The sequence below is a fragment of the Zerene cesonia genome, chromosome 9, assembly GCF_012273895.1.
Source record: "Zerene cesonia ecotype Mississippi chromosome 9, Zerene_cesonia_1.1, whole genome shotgun sequence".
NCBI classification, from domain to species: domain Eukaryota; kingdom Metazoa; phylum Arthropoda; class Insecta; order Lepidoptera; family Pieridae; genus Zerene; species Zerene cesonia.
The window spans coordinates 3,368,966-3,387,853 of record NC_052110.1 but is presented as its reverse complement, the minus strand read 5'-3'; the positions used below and the strand labels follow the sequence as shown (position 1 = coordinate 3,387,853).

Genomic DNA, 18,888 nt, shown 5'->3' with positions numbered 1-18,888 from the left:
GTCGGAGACATGCTACGGAATGAAGAATGCAGTAGGTACTATAACAAATTTATTATATTGAATAAATATGATATGTAATGATTATTTTTAATCAACTTCCGAACAATTTACCTAACTGTTACAAAACATTTTTATTGCAAATAAATGAGGGTAGATTGAAATGAATTAAAATGAAATGAGACGTTTCTTTAAACAATGTAACGGCTGCGCTGGACGGAGTCGGTTGTGTATTTTTATTTTAGTAAATAAGTTATTGAAATGGCATTTAACAAAGAAAACAATAAAAGCTTCATAGTCAAATCGAAAATCCCATTACCTGTGGATCCATTGCCTGGAATTTCTAAAAAAATACTAAAGAAGCAAAATTCGGAAAATGAAAGGCGTCCATTAAAGACTCTACTGGCACAAGCATCAAATGTACCAAGTCAGGATTTCAGGAGAGATGTTAAGAATGTTGTGCAAAAGAAATATAAATTGAGGAAATCAAGAAGTTTAACGCCGAATTCACGACATGTCACAGTACGCTCTAATCAAGATAATTTAGATTGGGATTATAAAGTTTTTAAAGATGAAGGAAATAGTAGTGTAATTTATATAAGCGATGATGAAGTCGAGGAGATTGCAAGTAGTAGTGAAAATATTAATTATTTTAATAATAACGGCTCAAGGAATTGCTTAGGAATAAGAGATTTAAAAAAGACAGTTACGCCTGCAGTTAGGTCCAGTCCTTTTGAGACGAGTCATACAAAAAACATAAAGAAAAGTCTAAAACGACCTCACAGCAGGGAATTACAAGGTCAACAATCTTCCACAACTATAATTACAGGAGAAGATGAAGCGAAATATAAGAGACGTTTAAAGTTCAATGAATCTTCAAGCGATATTGTGAAATCACCTGATCTTTGTAAGTAGTGCAAACAATATTAATTATATAGGTATGAGCTTACAATACAGATACTTTTTTTTACCTTTTTCAAGCTTTTAAAAGTCCTATCCTAATTCATGAGGAGACACATCCAATAAACAAAAAATCTTTAAAGCCCTTTTTTTGTTCTTGACTTATAATAAGTGGTGTTAATGTAGCAGGCAAATTGTATATTTGCGCCGTTTAAAAACGGCATCGTCAGTTTACAAATGCTAGGCATTTTGTATTATGCCAATTTGAGAATATAGTATTTTTTTCGATCGGCCATACGGAGTCGATCCGACTCAACTATTTCTTTATAGTTCAAAATTTAAACAAACCTAACCTAATCTATTGTTACATCAGGTGACCCGTCTGCTCGCTTGCCTGATCCATCACATAAAAAAAATCTAACCAAAAATTTGTGATTCCCATTTTCTGGCATAATAAAAAATGCCCTGAATGTCTCTGATACATCTCACTTATCGTTTTAATTAAGGTTTCTCTGATCTTTGTGTATGTTTATGTATATGTAGCATTATTTTCAGCAACAAGCTCATATACAGATTCTTTACCACGAGAATATGAGTCTGAGATATTTACTTACCTGATTATCAAAGAACATAAGTGGCCTAAACACTTGACAACTCCAAATGCTACTAGAGCGTGTATATTGAACTGGTTGTTAAAAGTCAACGTAAGTAGAATAGAATTTGTTCTTATAATATAAATATTTAAGAATGCAAAAATAATTTACATAATATAATTTCATTTTGTATCTGCATTTCTCTTAACGTAAAAGAACTCTCATTATCTCAGTGTCCCTGGCAGAGTATAAAACCTTAATGGTTTTTGGTACGTAGAAAAACAGGAAAGAAGGAAAACAATATGAATTGATCATGCTTAGCTGTATCAGCCCATATTCAGTCATTTTAATTTGTATTAAATGCGTTGAATTTTATAGATTTGTATAATTAAGGAATTAAAGGTACGGTTTTCATTTGTCCATTTGTCCAAATGTTTCTGTCCTAAATGCTTTTTTTTTAATATCTAGGGTGCTGGTGGTAATCCGGCGACAATCCAAACTGCAACTTGGTATTTGGATTCTGTATTAGCAGTTGGTCCAGTGCCTATAGAAAAATTACAACTATTTGCAACTGCATGTTTTTGGATAGCCCAAAAAATACATGGACCAGTAACAACGGCACATAAATTGGTGAAATGTTCGAATCATGCATTTACTACGCAATATCTACTGAAAGCTGAAGCACTAATTCTTAAAAATTTGGTATGTATTTTAATACCATTTAAATTTATACTTGTTCTTATATGTTATATTATTTTCTGTAGTTTTCTTACAAATGAACACATTTTAAATAAATATCACCAACGAATCAATTACACTATTACACTAATATTATAAATGTGAAAGTTTGTTTATTTGGATGCTTGTCCGTGAATCACTTTGTAACTGCTGAACGGATTTGATGAAATTTGATATATAGACAACGTATGAGCTGACTTGGGTTATAGGATACTTTTTATCCCGATTAAATGCTCCCTTGGGATAAAACAGGAATCTTGATATTCGGGTGGAGCCGGGAGGAGCGTCTAGTACTTACAAAAATCGAGTTAAATAAAAACAAAGCAATGAAGTAAATTACATAAATTTTTTGGATGCATTATTATTGCCTCAATTTTGAAGAACTATAAAAGGTTCTTATTTTCTCTGGAAAAGAGTGTCCCATACAGAGAAGTACGTTTATGAAATATACAATATATTTTATAGAAGATGCCTCCACAACCAGTGCTACCGCAAGAATTTGTAACGTATCTGTCACTATGGTGCAATGATAATGATCCCGACATCGAACTGGCAGCAACATTCATCTGTATGTGTGGAATGATACTGGATATGGGGTTGTTAGATGAATACCCCTCCGTGATAGGCGCTGCTGCAGTACGAAACGCCCTGATTTTGCTGAGAAAACACGATTTGCTGGAAAAACTTGAAATGTGTCCAGTGTAAGTATATTTCTATGGATAGAACTGAGGTTGTGTGGACATATGCCAGTAGCGATATTTTTTAATTAAAAGAGGATTTGGCCTCTCTAAAAAGTAATAAGAGGTAAATGAATTTCTTTTCAATTTTCAAAATCCATGATATTGCTGAAAATTGATAAAATGCTAATACATAATCCCTACTAATATTATAAATGCGAAAGTAACTCTGTCTGTCTGTTAAGCTTTCACACCTAAACCACTGAACCGATTTTAATGAAATTTGGTATGAAGATAGAACTGAACTTGGACATAGGCTACTTCTCATCGCGAAAAAAGGATAGAAAGGGTTGAAAGAGGAGATGAAAGTTTGTATGAAAGTTCGTTATTGTCAAACCAATTTTGATGAAACTTTGTATGATAATGGAGCTAAACGTGGGAACATACACAACATACTTTTTAATGCGAAGAAAATACTAAGGAGTATTTTCTACCATGTCGCGCGATATAAGCGAATTCTACGAGGGCGAAGCCGCGGACGAAAAGCTAGTATAGTATAAATAGTTGTGTTATGCACTTCTAAAAATAAGAATGCACAAGTTATGCACTTCTTAGGCATCTCGAGACATTTTACATGAACCATTCTCGTCAAAATAAACAAAAGGTTCTATTATAATGAAAAAAACTTCCAGGTTTGAAGATATTGAAAAGAAGTCAAATTTGTATAACGTCTGCGCAATTCAAAGGAAAGCTGTCCTCATGCTGTCATCACCTTTGTTTGAATATAAAGCACCTCTAGAACTTTATAATAGTAGTCCACAAAACGTACCAGTTAAAATACTTTTGGAAGCAAAATATTTATCCATGGTTGATAAAAGGAGCAAAATAGACTACGTTCCGAAAAGTAATAAAATTTTTGAATTTTGATATCGAAATAGAATTTTAATGAAATAGTTTTAATTTAATTTCAAGTGGGTTATTTAATTAATTAAATAAGTGATTTGTACATTTTATAGTGTTTTTCGTTAAATTATGTCTTAAACGGTTATGAGTTAATGTCGTGCTAATAATTTGTAATAGATTTTTATTAAAATAAACAAAATAAACAAAACATTAACGCACTTTCATTAGTTCCACCTGTATGTTTGTATGTAACCGACTATGGATAGATTTGATTCAAACTTTGTAACTTATCAAGGATCGGTGATTATACAATAATCTCACAATTTGATCTTTATTATCCTGATTAGGATCACCAGGATGAAATAACTTCCTTATACTTTGTATTAGAGTGCGTGAGACAATTTCGTTCATTAGAATCAGGCGTTTCTTTCATTTTTTTAGACTATATTTATTATTTTCTTAAGAAATTGATTGAAATATTGAAATATTGAAATAGCCGATCCGTTCGAAGTATTTTTCGGATTCAACTATTATAACGCATGTCATCATATTTGACGCGATTTTTTCTTTACATACGCCGTGGTTATTCACAAATTTTTTGGTGATTAGTAATAAAATATAGCTCATGTAACTCAGGAATAGCGTTACTTTCTCTTCGTCGAAGAATTTTCATGGTCGGATCAATATTTTCTTTATCATCAATCAATCAATCAATATTTTAAAAAAAATTTATTCGTGTATGTTTGACGTTGTGAATATATTATTACCAACAAACATACAAACAAGTTAGAAACTTTACTTATTTGGATGTAGATGATCACGAAGTATCATAAGCTCTTTAAAACTATTAATAAAATTTGAATACTGAAGATCGTCATAATATCAAAACAAAAAAAAATATTTCAATCAACATCAAGAAAATATAACCTGTTATAATGGGAAAACCACAAGCGAAGTAGCCAATGTCTCAACACACACAAAGTGTAATATGTTAAAAGTAATCCAAAGGCAAATGCGACTTTAAACCAATGAGATAAAGTCTTATTCTATTGGTTTCATTTGTAATACTAAATGAATGACTATTAATGTAATCTTGAACACGGTCATTCTCGCGACAGAACTCAACGTTGTCTTTTGTTTTGTTTTCTTATATCTAGTCATAAACATTTAAAAGAAATGACAACACATTATAGTATATTAAATATCAGTGAAAGTATATAAAGTGTTGTGCTTCAAGCCAGATGAAAATGTTCCTCTTACTGCGTATGTATCTGAATAACTTGTAATAATTATACCATTTGATTAGGGAAAAATTCTTCAACATCGTTTATCGACTTCCTGTTTTTAAAATGATGAAGATGAATAGATAAATCTGCAAACATTCTTTATTTCAATTATTTTTTAATGTATGTAATGTGAAAATGTGTGAGGCGAACGACTTTTTATTTATTTATTTATTTAATGTCTCGGCAGTTTTCCAGATTATCATCTTTGCCGATGTCAAAAGTCAAACAAATAATCAACATCATAATGGATTTACCCAAGAGAATATAGATCCACAGATCTCTTATCCTGATCAGAATTATAGATTGAATCAATATGCACAAGGAAATGGAGTCTACCCGTATGAAAATCTCATTAACAGATTTAGTGCATTAGACCAGGATTCTGTCCCTTCTTTGGGGAGCAGGAATGGCGAGGTCGCTTTTATGGAACTGCAGTCACAAGTTTCCAAGCCAAGTGTTTTGCAGAATGTAGCACCACAGCAAGAATTGTTGAATAATGTCAGCCATGGTGTTACTGATTTAGGAATTAAATTGTTAAGAGTAAGTGTAATACCAAATGAGTTCAGGTTTTCAACTTTTAATTAATTAGCGTTTATATTTTTGTCTTAGACACAACACACTTGAATATGAAGTCATCTAAACTTTTATATCTTCCATTATATCGTACTAGCTGTGACCCGCGGTTGAAACCGCGTAAGCGTGCTGCGTAACCGTATCCCGTAGGAATATCGGTATAAAAAGTGCCTATGTGTTATTTCAGTTGTCCAGCTATCTACGAAGCAAAATAGTATTATTATTCACCAATAGATGTCAGGAAAAAAAACACGAATAAAACACGAATATGACATTATTTCAGTTGTCCAGCTATCTACGAAGCAAAATAGTATTATTATTCACCAATAGATGTCAGGAAAAAAAAACACGAATATGACATTTTCTAAAAAAAATTCCTAGCTAGATCGATTTATCGCCCCCGAAACCCCCTGTATACTAAATTTCATGAAAATCGTTGGAGCCGATTCCGAGATTCCAATTATATATATATTATATAATTATATATATATAGATATATATACAAGATTGAGAACTCGTTTAAAGGTATAAGATTTATCGCTTTGAGCTTTAAATAGACATCTATTTGATTTGGAAATAGGTTAGATACGATTTAAAAAGGAAAGAATACGAAATGACTTTTAATATTAATAGAGAATGGTGATTAATCTCAATTAATTAACAGTTGGTTAGTTAAAATCGCTAGGAACTAAGAACCACGCAAGGTTTTTTTTTTATAATCATATTTTACAGCGAAGATGATGATGATGGAAATTATCAATAAATTGAAATAGACAAAAACCACACTTATCTACTGTGTTTATTTTTTTATTATAGAGCGCAATGCAGTTGCAACCAGGGAATATAATGATGTCACCAACATCAATAGCGACTCTGTTAGCCCTGTTGCAGCAAGGCACGAGTGGTGCTGCACAGGAACAAATAACCAACTCTTTGCATATGGCCCCTGAAATAACAGCTCCAATATACAGAAGACTTACAATAGATATGAGAGTGAGTAGACAAATAGTGCTTATTTATTTATTTCTATAGTAAATACGTTATCATAATATATCCGTCGGAAATAGGAATATCCAATAACAAACTTAATAGAACCCTCATAGGAGGCCTGTGTTCCAGCATTGGGAACATATATGGCCTGTGATGATGATGATGAACTTAATAGAATTTGTTATTTATAAATAATAAATAATAAATTTTTTTATAAATAATGACAATATTATTACGAGTTTGGTTAAAATTAGTTCAAGTTTCTTACGATATTTTAATAGCTTCATCGATTAGAAGTAAATTATGCAGGCTATATTCACGTTGTCGATACTTGCTACGATGCCTGTATATTTCTATAAAATTATTACAGTTTTTTAACACTACATAATTTAATTTTTAGTTTTATAGCATTGAAATGCTTTATAAATGAGAAATTTTGAAAGAATAGAAAAAATTTGATCACGAGGCAGGATTCGAACCTGCGTATCTTGCCTAACCGTAGCAACGCCTAGCCTCTCGGCCACCCGTGATCCCGGGTGGATCCCGGGTGGATCACGGGTGTCGGATTCGAATCCTGCCTCGTGATCAAATTTTTTCTATTCTTTCAAAATTTCTCACTACATAATTTAACAAATAGCACAATATAAACATTATTCGTTGATATTTCTGAACTTATATTTATTATTACAGAAACGTAATTCACGGAACATTTTGACAGTAGCCAATAATGTGGTAGTAGCTGATTCTTTTGATCTGAATCCAGCGTTTAAGACTACTGCAATACGTAACTTTGGCAGTGAAGTGACCCCAATGAATTTTGCAAGTTCCGAAGAAGCTGCAAAGAAAATTAATAAATGGGTCGCTGATAATACCAAGAACAGAATTACAGACATGTTACCACCAGGTTTGTTCTCGTTTCCTTACTAAACAGAACACGTAATCAAACAACATACTAATTAATACTAGCTGTGACCCGCGGTTGAAACCGCGTAAGTCCGTATCCCGAAGGAATATCAGTATAAAAAGTGCCTATGTGTTATTTCAGTTGTCCAGCTATCTACTAAGCAAAATAGTATTATTATTCACCAATAGATGTCAGGAAAAAAAACACGAATAAAATCCGAATATGACATTTTCTAAAAAAAAATCCTAGCTAGATCGATTTATCGCCTCCGAAACCCCCTATATACTAAATTTCATGAAAATCGTTGGAGCCGATTCCGAGATTCCAATTATATATATATATATATATATATATATATATATATACAAGAATTGCTCGTTTAAAGATATAAGATACCACATACCTATATTAAAATACGTAAAACAGCATTAAAATTTAAATAAGCAATTTTATTGAAGGCGATTCCAATTGTTACTGTCCAATTTTTACGTTAAACATATTTTCAATCGAACTGATATAGAAAATTATATTACTCCTTTCAAATTTCAGAAATTTTCAATCCAAACACACAGTTGGTTCTTGTAAATGTGGTGTATTTCAAAGGACTTTGGGAAACAAAATTTAAACCTGAAGCTACTATGCCACGAGAATTTCATCTCAGCAATGGGCAGTCTGTGATTGTACCGTTTATGCGTTTACAAACCTCGTTCAAGTTCGGTGAAGATGCGAAAACAAATTCCATTGTCTGCATACTGCCATTTGAGGTAAGTTTTGTTATTTTGTCAAGGCGTTAAAGTTTAGAGTCTGCAATATTTGTAACAAAATCGGATTATTTCAATTTCTGTTAATTAATTCAAGTCCGTTTACATATTTACGTTTGCCAAAAATACTTTATAGGTTATTTATATTCGTACCTACAACTATGCATTAGAACAGCAGAACTTGTTAATTTGTTAATAATATTTTCTTTTTCAGCGTTACCAATATTCACTAATCCTCATCCTTCCAAACGAGGGTTCTAGTACAGAATCGTTGATAGATAAACTCACTGATGACGACGTAATTAATTATCACAAAATGAGCCCAGTTGACATGCAAATTGAAATCCCCAAGTTTACTATGAAGTCTGATACAAACCTTCAACCGGTTTTAAAACAGGTGCTTAATTGTCTGTATTAGCAAATTTTTGTTGACTACTTCATGCTATGCTTTTTTCAGAAGGTGAAGTTAATTGTAATGAAATATTGTACAGTTATAATGAAGATAAAATCAACTGAAAGGTTATTCGTGCCTTTTCGATTGGAAGATCATATAAAAAACGTCCTTGACTTTACATTTCAGATGGGCGTTAAAAACATTTTCGATTCACAATCCGAATTAGCTGGAATTGGGATATATCGTACGTATCCGCCACAAATATCTGATGCTCTTCACTCTGGATATCTAAGTATTGATGAGCAGGGAGCTACTGCGGCTGCGGCGTCTGCCTTTGCGGCGGTTGCTCTGTCATTTGAGGATCCTCTACCGACATTCAGAGCTAATAGACCTTTCGTAGCCATACTATGGGATACGCAATTCGCTATTCCATTGTTTATGGCTCGCATTGACGATCCATCAATTTTGAAGTAAAGTTCTTGATCCTTTCTTATAATTATGCGGAGATCATATTATATTACATTTTGTGAAAATAAAGTAAATTGGATGGATTGTCGATTTCTTCATTTAAATCGCATATTAAATTTTTATTTAAATATTATAAGTATAATACCTTGTATAATCCCTTGTTTGATTATTAAAAGTATCTTTTCGTTTATTTTTTTTTAGTTTTAAATTCTGAATAAAACCAGCATCGGCTATCTACTTTATTATTTTTTTTGATTACTACAAGACAGTGATATGCATAAATTTACATAAATACATACCATCAATGAATCTGAATGTTTGTTTATCTAAAATAACTAGAGCCGAGAATCATCAGATAGAATAGGAATGGTAGTTTGTGGCCTTTTAAGCCTCCAGTATTTTTTAATTGTCGTACAATTCAATCAAGTATGGATAAATAAATAAACATATTCATTATATCAACACATATGGCTCTATTTGAATAAATTATTTATAAATTAAGGTTCTCTTCATCTTCTCCTCAGCCTTTTAAAGAAATTAAAGAATGGGTCATCTGGGAATATTCTGAGTTCTCCACTATAAAACGTTTCGATTTCTTGCAAAGATTTTCCTTCGGTCTCAGGTAGAAAGAAGTAAAGATAAATGGTGCCCACAAAACCGAAGGCAGCATATGTAGCGAATGCTCCCCACAAGCTTACACCCATTTCAAGATTTATAAATGTTTTGGACCCCAAGAACATGAATACGTAATTACTAGCTGCGGCGACACCTTGAGCTGATGCGCGACTCCTGTCGAAAAAATTGTAAAAAGTCAAAAAATGTATTAAAACAATGTTTTAAAAGCGGATTATTGGTAGAAACAATTCCATCGACAAATTCCTGTTTGTCCACAGCTATGTTTTAGCCAACAACTAAGTAGATATGATTTAGTATTCAGGATATTAGATTATTTTATTTCCATTTTCATATTTATTATATGATGCATATAATCAAGAGTAAATTACAGGTAGCAATAGTAACAATTACCTGAATGGAAAAACTTCTCCCAGCAACACCCAAGTAATTCCCGGGCCCGTGAAAAAAGCCAACAAGTAGAAAAGTATCAACGGCGTGTAACTAGTCTCTTTAGGGAATGTCGTCACGTCATAGGAAAATACTTTCTCGTCTAAGTTGATCTTAGCGTACACGCTGAGACCTATACAGGCTACAGCAGTACTTAACATGGATATTAGTGCTGGTTTTCGTTTGCCCAATAGTTTGATGGCTGCTACGAGGCATAAGCTACTTATGCAAGTGATTGCTCCCACGATCATCTGGAAATACGTAGGTACATAGGAAATCATTGAATTAATTATAGAAATGTACAAATTATGTAACAGTAAGATTTGGAAAGAGGAGATTTTTATTTAATACAACTTTTTACATCCATGTGCAGTCTGGTAATAATATTGATAAGTAGTGTAAACTTCTTATCACATAAAGTGAATTGAAGGTTTCACAAAAAATTTAAATATGATATAGATAACAATTCATTTTCAAGTATAGTTGATTAATCATAGAAAAGCGTCGTTTGAGTATACCAATACTTACCACAATTTGTTTTCCATCGTTAGGCATGCCAAATGCACCACATACGTTCACCATGTTCGGTTTAACTGGTGTCAAACCACTCATGACGTAAAACATAAAGTATAATACTATCAACTGGAGCGGCCTCAATGTTTCCTTACAAAACATCACATATCTGAACTTTAGGAAGGTCCTAAAAATAAAAGTAATTTCAGTTTATATTTTTTCAGTTCAGTGTACACTTAAGTTATGGGCGTCTTAAAAATTAAATTCATATTGCAACTAGTCTTTAACTATATCGGTTAAATTCGAAAATTCCATAAGTTATTGTGATATTAGACTTTTATAATGAAAACGTTAAATTGCATTGTCTTTTGAGAGTCGTTAACTTTAAGCAATACATTTAAAATATAATGTGATAATTAAAATGGCTTCTTAGATTACTTATTATATTATTTCTGTATGGTATATATGGTGGTATGTTTACACATTCGTCTGTATGTAACACACATATGTAAACAGTTCAGCTGCTTTTCCCTTGACATTCGCGTATTTGCGTTGAGAGCGATTTTTCGGAAGGACACGAAATTAGTGTCAATGTACTCTACTACTCACAAACAGTGGTACTGAACAGCGTGTCACATATTTTTTATGAATAGCCGAGAGACGAGATGAATGTGTAAATGCACCATCACTGTTAATATTCTCAGGTTTCTTTGTATTGATATTACTACTAATGTTTTATGAGTAATGTAAATATATTTTATACACGTTTAATACGACAAATCGGTCGTGACAAGTGCTAGATTGGAAAATACAAGTGAGATAAAATATTCAAACAAACGATACTGTGTTGTATTGAAATAAACTATTGCGGACGTAACAAGACTTAGGATATCTGTTGTTATAAATTGTAAACATAAAAATTAACAATGTTCATTTGTAATTATAATAATTTAGTAAAAAATTACCGCGCTGAATCAAACTAATTAGTTCGGATCTATAATCTATATTATATCCTCTGAATCCTCGAATTATGTAAATTAAATATAGTAGCTATTTTATTTAGTTGTTTGTGATTTTAAATACAATTGAATTTGGATTTTTCAATTTTCTCTTTTATTTTTATTTTTAATAATAATATAACTGGAGTCGTCTATTTACATAAGAAGCATTCAAAAGCTATTCAGCAAATTGTTTCATATTACCTCTTAATCGGGTTCATGGTATCATGTTGGCAAGTCTTGTCCTGTTCTGTGACACAAATGATGCACTTCCTCAAGTTCTTAGAGTAAACAGATAGTTGGTCGAATTCCTCTTGAACGTTCTGTGGTTTTGTCCAACCGCGGAGATAACAGAGGGCTTTTAGAGCTTCCTTCTCCTTGCCTTGGACTAGAAGCCATACGGGCGTTTCTGGCACCTGAAATTATGATATATTATAATTGAGAAAAAAAGTCACTGAAGGGTGAATAAGAGGAGCTATTAATTTAACGTAAAATTGCATGAGATAGGTTAGTCTGCAAACAACATAAATACAATTCATGAATATAGCTTCCTTAATGCATTTGGGACCATAAATTACCACGTCGATTGCAGCGATAATGTTTGCTCTACGATAATATTAAATTGCCGTAGTTAATAAGTCGGAAAATTGTCGACGAAAATACTCTGTATAATTTGCTACATGGAGGTATAGACTCGTTGAATCCATAGGTTTTATTAATTTACATGATTCCCGAAAAGTTCCTTGCCATCCTACCTACTTAATAAATAAATATTCGATAAAGACAGGATTTTTTAAGAAAAAGACTAACTCAACGATTATTTCAAAATTAAAACGAATATAATATTTCAACATTAAAAAGTGATTCACGATTGACATAGACTATATTTCTGTTTATCCGTGCAAGCGGCTAGTTAGAAAAAAAAAATAGTCATTTAATGTTAAAAATCTTTTACTAGAAGTTACAAAGTTGCAAGTTGAAGAGCAGTATATTTGAAACGCTTGGCAGACACAATTACATACGTTGGAAAGAATAATATTCATTACATAAACAATGTATGGTAGTTAATGGCTGTTTGTTAGATAACTTCTTTATTTTACTTAACAGGGTCTGTAATTTTGTAATAACATAATTATTGTTGTATTTATTTCACGTTAAGGGAGTTTTTAGTGACTAACTATTTATTACGAATTAGGTTGTGTTTTCGGTTTTAAATAAATATCATAAATTTTAACATTCAGATATGTAAGCAGGTTTAAAGGTTGTGTGATTTTTTTTAGGAAAATTATGTAAATTCGTTTAGGGAATTTAAATATTTTACGTTATAGAATTACAACTCCGATATTAATTTCAGTTTGACTTTTTTTTTTAATCATTTATTTAGAGGGCTTTTAAACTATGGTTTATGTCAGCCCCATTGAAACAAAAAAAAAAACTTATAAACTAAATACAACCTTGATTAAAATAAAAGGAGATTAAAACAAAACAAATCTTACTCTGCTAAGTTTGACTTTAAAACATAATTTTTTGAATTAATAAAATAACAATACTCACCAAAAGTACCAGGAGCATAGAACTAACAGGAATTCCTATACTTATAAGGGCTGCGTATCGCCAGGTGACCACAGTCCCGAGGAAGTACATAGCGAATACACCCAGGGATGTAAATAGCAGAGTGATGGAACAAAACGCACCTCGCACTGATGGCTCACTGCACAAGACGTCACGTTGTTATTATACATTTAATAATAAAATAATCTATAAATAATTTATTTTCTTTTTCCATTGAAAATATAAATAAACTGGATTCAATGCCTACGTTAGAACGCATTAATTTGCATTCTATAACATACTAGCTGCGCCCCGCGGTTTCACCCGCGTAAGTCCGTATCCCGTAGGAATATCGGGATAAAAAATAGATGTTGGCCGATTCTCAGACCTACCCAATATGCTTACCAAATTTCAGAGGAATCGGTCAAGCCGTTTCGGAGGAGTATGGCAACGAAAACTGTGACACGAGAATTTTATATATATAGAAGAATATAAACTCCTGCTTTTTTTTCTGGTTGCAATGGAGATTCAAGAACCATTATTTTGAAAATCTGGTTAAATTTATTACTCTATACACAGGGACCTCGGACTTTAATAGAAATCGATTCAAAAAGGTGAGCAGACATATCAACCCGCTGTTAGCTCTCATATGAGGCCTGTGTAACCACAGCCGAAACAAATATGGGCTGATGGAAGTAATGATGATATATAATGTTTTTTACCTTATATTTTGAACTAATCTAAATATTTTATTATCATACTAGAGACCCTGAGTATAATTGTAAATTTTACACACATATAAACTTCCCCGTAGAATGTTTAATAATATTAAAAGAAACTCGCATTAAGATTAGTTGCGTAAGTTTAAAGATCTATTTCAGTAATCGGTTTTTATTTACAAATAAACTGGACGTGATGAGCTTTCTGTGTCCAGCCAGACTGAGATATTTGTTTGTCTCCAGTGGGAATCGAACCCAGGGCCTCTTAGTTCTATGTTCAGTAAAAAACTAATTGAACTAACTAGTACTAATAGTAAAAAATTGATAAAAACGGTGTGTGAAAACTAGTATCGATCGGTCAAGGTCAATCTGCTGTTATCCTATCTCAAGCGTTCCTTTGACAATAAGACGATATTGACAGCATTGACAATATCGATGTATTTTATTCATAGATTAGTTAACCGATTTATTTCTTTGTTGAGAAATCAAAATGGTCATTTGGAGCATTGACCTAAAACTATGAGGTTTATCTATCGATGTCTATGATAGCAGCGTGCATCGTTTTCGAAATAAGTACTTTACAATATCATGGTTGTGGCCATGAGCGATACAATGACAAGTTTAAACATTTGTATCAAGTTTTTACGTTGTACCAATTGCTGTGTATGTACCAAATGCTGACAATGAAATCAATATTGGATGAATATTACCATAAAAATTTAGTCCAAGTAAGTACTTCAAGGTAAATGTGATGGTTATATAAAGATAATTGGTTAATTAATATAAATTTTTATCATTTCAGGATCCATTTAAAGACCTCGACACAACAACTTTCATTGTTCAGCAAGGTGCAACGATAGAAGAAATTAATTAAATATTGATAACAATTTGTAATTTTAAGAATTCGCAAGAAATATCAAGGTCTTGAGTTCCACGTGTACGAATGTATGTATGCATTACCTTATTTCCCCGACATATGAGTTAATTGGCGCCTCCATAATGCCGGTGCTAAATCCCAACAGTCCATTGGCTATGAAAAGAGATGGCAAGTTCCAAGCGAAGTACATGAGAGTCCAAGCAAATAATAGTGGTAAATTGACTAGAAACGTTCCTTTTTTACGTCCAAAGAAATCAACTAACGGCCCGGAGAGAAGAGCTCCAGCAGGCTGAGTTAGGTACGATAAACTGCCTGAAAGTGCAATTGTATATAGTCAATTTATGTATATTCCTATATTTTTTATAAAATGTTGATAAAATGACCCGAAAATAATATTATAACCAATTAAAACGGACTATTAGGAAGTTCTATCAAAGAGTGTAATCGAACAAGGATGATTTCAAGGTTTAAAAAAATGATGGTACAAAAAAACGGTGGTAAAAAAAAATGGATTTCAAGGTTTAAGGACTAAAAAAATGAGTTATTTATGTAAACTGATCGAATCTTACCGAACCACGAAGCCTGTGTTTCGTCAAGTGAGAGACCTTCTTTAGCATTTAAAAGATCCGGCAACGCAATTGTAGCGAAGCTTATGGCCATACCCAGGTTCAATAGCAAGAGATTTGGAGACATAGTTGCTATTGCCTGAAAAAGTTAAAAATCAAATATTATTGTTTATCCCATATTCGTATTCATAAAGTTCCGTTAGGCCGCGTGGTGTGAAAGGGTATTTATATAAAACATTCACTCGTTTACATATAACTTTTGTAGATTAATAAAATCTAAAAAAATGTCGCATAAATTTAAATGACAATACCTATCTATTTATTGGTTTGATAATATACGTACGTTGCGTTCTATATATACATACTTTATTTACGGCCTCAATCTATCCCAAAATTCATATATAAACATTGTTTAATATATTACTTATATGCAAAATTAGTGAACAATTGTATAGAAAAAAGAAAATATTTGTGCCCTTCGTTAATTAGTTGATTATTGGCTTAAAATATTTTTGGTTTTCCAATTTAAATTTAAGTTGAGAAAAAATTATTTAGTAGATTAAAGTTTAACATATAACATTCACATACATGAACCATTGTTATAGTGATATATGGAGAGAATCATTCTAACTATATATGGATTTAGTTTTTAGTTTTATAGCATTGAAATGCTTTATAAATGAGAAATTTTGAAAGAATAGAAAAGAAGAGAATTTCGATTACTATGGCGGGAACAAGGGTGGCCGAGAGGCTAGGTGTTGCTACGTTTGGAAATAACGCGGGATCGAATCCCGCCTCGTGATCAAATTTTTTCTTTATATGTTTGTTGTAAAATTTAAATGCACAAAGTTCTTTTTTTTTGAACTGGAACATTGATACATTAATACTGAGTTGGTCAGGATCAACGTTCGAGGAACGGGTTAATGATTACAGGTTCTGTTTATCATGGACCTAATGGCCCCTCCAATTATTTTTTAAGTGTTCTTACTTCACATATTCGAAAGTTAAATTTATGATAAATAATTCATTAGGATAAGAAATGTTTTGTACGATAAAACTGTTTGAATAATGACTACATCCTTGAACCTTACTAGTTCCCTAAGAGGGACAATTAAAGATCATTAGAAATGTAAGGAGAGGATTATTTATGGAATGCAAGATGTAACCTAACTAACACCAGACGCTTTGATGATAACAGTTTATCTTGTATTAACAAAAAAATGTGCTGAAGGTGTCTAGTATTTTTGTAGAGGTATATCGTACATTTGTATGCTTTATGGCATACAAGATGACTGTACTGCTTAATAGGAAAGGTACATAGCAATAAAAATTAATTTATTTATACTTAAATTTGCATGTAGATGAAGGACTGTAAATATATTAGACCATTTAGGAGGCATCAGGTTATAAAAAAAAAAGAATCATAAAAATCGGTTCATCCAGAAGTAAGATATGAGGTTACACGCACAAAATAAATACAATCGAATTGATAACCTATTTTTTTAGAGTTGGTTGAAAATGTTGGTAATTAGAGTATGTTATTGTTCTAAGATTTATTTAAATAACCCGTTTTTACTAGAATCAGAATGATCCGATTATTAAAAAGAAAAGAAAAAATAATGTTGAGCCTATATATGAATTCAATAGCAATCATTCTTTGAATATAAGTCGAGCCACAGAAGCGTAGAAATAGTGGGCAATAAATGAGAAATTTTGAAAGAATAGTTTTTGAATTTTGAAATAATAGTTTCTTGCCTAACCGTAGCAACGCCTAGCCTCTCGGCCACCCGTGATCCTGCCACAGTAATCGAATTTCTTCTACTCTTTCGGTTTCATGTGCCTAAGAAACGCAGGTTCGAATCCTGCCTCGTGATCAAATTTTTTCTATTCTTTCAAAATTTCTCATTTATAAAGCATTTCAATGCTATAAAACTAAAAATTAAATAGTGGGCAATATTTAGATTTTGAGAAATTGTGTACATTTTAGTTTCAACAGAATACAACGTTGATATCATAGCAGACATATTTCTAATATTTTGGATTTTAGTCCTTATTATTGTAGGAAATTGTCAATTTATGAGTATACTAGCTGCGCCCCGCGGTTTCACCCACGTAAGTCCGTATCGCGTAGGGATATCGAGATAAAAAGTTGCCAATATGTTATTCCAGTTGTTCAGCTGTCTACGTACTAAGTTACATTGCAATCGGCTGAGTAGTTTTTGCGTGAAAGAGTAACAAACACACATCTCTACAAACTTTCGCATTTATAATATTAGTAGGAAGGATAGTAGGAAGTAGGATAGTAAGTTTATGCACTATGCGTAATTCAAGTATTATTGTATCGAAAATCGCTTTTAAGAAAGACCGCATATAAAATGCTGGCAAACCGTTCATAAACAATTTTATATTATGTATACTTCTGTATAGGCCTGCTAGTTGAACTCGCTTCCAAAGGAATATTTTTTTGGTATGTTAATTCTATAAGTGCGTAACGAAACTTATTGTATTACGTTTAAGAGAAACATATTAAACGATTTGAATGTCCGTTATATTAGTCACGCAAGCGCATCACGATACTCCATACGAAATAGGCATATAATAGGCAATTGTACTAAACAATGCGGATATATATATTTTTTTTGCAAACAAAGACATCTGTATTATTTAAGTAGGTCTAAGTTTTTAAGTAACAAAGGTAAGTATTTAGTTTCGTATTAAGTGAGATCGTTCATGTAATACGAAGCAAATTATTACCTTCATGCTAAACTATAGAACTAGTATCCAGAGCTTATTATCTTGTTCATCCGTTCCAGTAATAATTACTCTATCCAAAATAAATCTCGTATAGTTATTCAGCGCATGACATAATATTTCGTATTTTTTTATGCTCTGGCCTACTCCTTTCCTCTATCTTATTTCTCTCCGTACGTCTGGTTGTCTGGAAGTATCCGCTATATAGCGATAAGGACCACCATTTGTTTAGATAGTAATTTTAAGTTTTATTGAAGTTTTGTTTTAGAGCAATAAAAATTTGCAATCAATTCAGTACGTTATAAATTGCTGAATTAAAAATTCATTTATACAGTAAAAACCTTTGCATGCTTCAAGTACCTTACATATGTCATCGCGTAATTTAACGTTGTACAGTGAAGTATAATATATTATCGATGTTTGAAAGAAATTTATATACAAGCGAAATAAATAATAAGGCACTAGCAGATTGTAAGCTATTAGCAGTTTTATACAACAAAACAATAACAGAATTAAAGAAGATTTACATGTATTGTAATTGCATTGTTTATTACACACAATGCCGCTAATTTGAAGACGCACATTTTACTTGGCGCCGTCTTATTATTATTTTATTCAATTGGAGTTCATTCAATCAATGTATCATGGACATCTATTTCTATGAAGT

The 18,888-nt window shown here is 32.0% G+C and overlaps 3 protein-coding genes across 3 annotated transcripts in view; 2 read left to right on the top strand and 1 right to left on the bottom strand.

Moving 5' to 3' along the window:
* Positions 1–258: 258 nt before the first annotated feature.
* Positions 259–4,169, top strand: LOC119829151. The gene is made up of 7 exons (XM_038351553.1): positions 259–625; positions 827–904; positions 1,453–1,601; positions 1,959–2,192; positions 2,694–2,929; positions 3,598–3,809; positions 4,156–4,169. Exons 1-7 carry the CDS (start codon positions 259–261, stop codon positions 4,167–4,169), a joined length of 1,290 nt encoding a protein of 429 aa, XP_038207481.1.
* A 740-nt stretch (positions 4,170–4,909) lies between these two features.
* On the top strand, positions 4,910–9,267 carry LOC119828890 (serine protease inhibitor 3/4-like). The gene is made up of 7 exons (XM_038351186.1): positions 4,910–5,071; positions 5,282–5,634; positions 6,484–6,660; positions 7,348–7,561; positions 8,111–8,325; positions 8,537–8,719; positions 8,903–9,267. The coding sequence occupies exons 1-7, from the start codon at positions 5,050–5,052 to the stop codon at positions 9,188–9,190; spliced, it is 1,452 nt and encodes a 483-aa protein (XP_038207114.1). The 5' UTR covers positions 4,910–5,049; the 3' UTR covers positions 9,191–9,267.
* Positions 9,268–9,456: 189 nt separating this feature from the next.
* The window catches only part of LOC119829090 (facilitated trehalose transporter Tret1-like), a 12,135-nt gene continuing 2,703 nt past the window's right edge, over positions 9,457–18,888 (bottom strand). The window contains exons 2-8 of the mRNA XM_038351469.1: positions 15,474–15,609; positions 14,988–15,216; positions 13,312–13,468; positions 11,962–12,173; positions 10,775–10,946; positions 10,211–10,497; positions 9,457–9,973 (exon numbers count right to left, since the gene is read on the bottom strand). Coding sequence (XP_038207397.1) covers positions 9,694–9,973; positions 10,211–10,497; positions 10,775–10,946; positions 11,962–12,173; positions 13,312–13,468; positions 14,988–15,216; positions 15,474–15,609 — 1,473 coding nt within the window. The 3' untranslated portion in view covers positions 9,457–9,693. The remainder of the gene's footprint in view (positions 9,974–10,210; positions 10,498–10,774; positions 10,947–11,961; positions 12,174–13,311; positions 13,469–14,987; positions 15,217–15,473; positions 15,610–18,888) is intronic.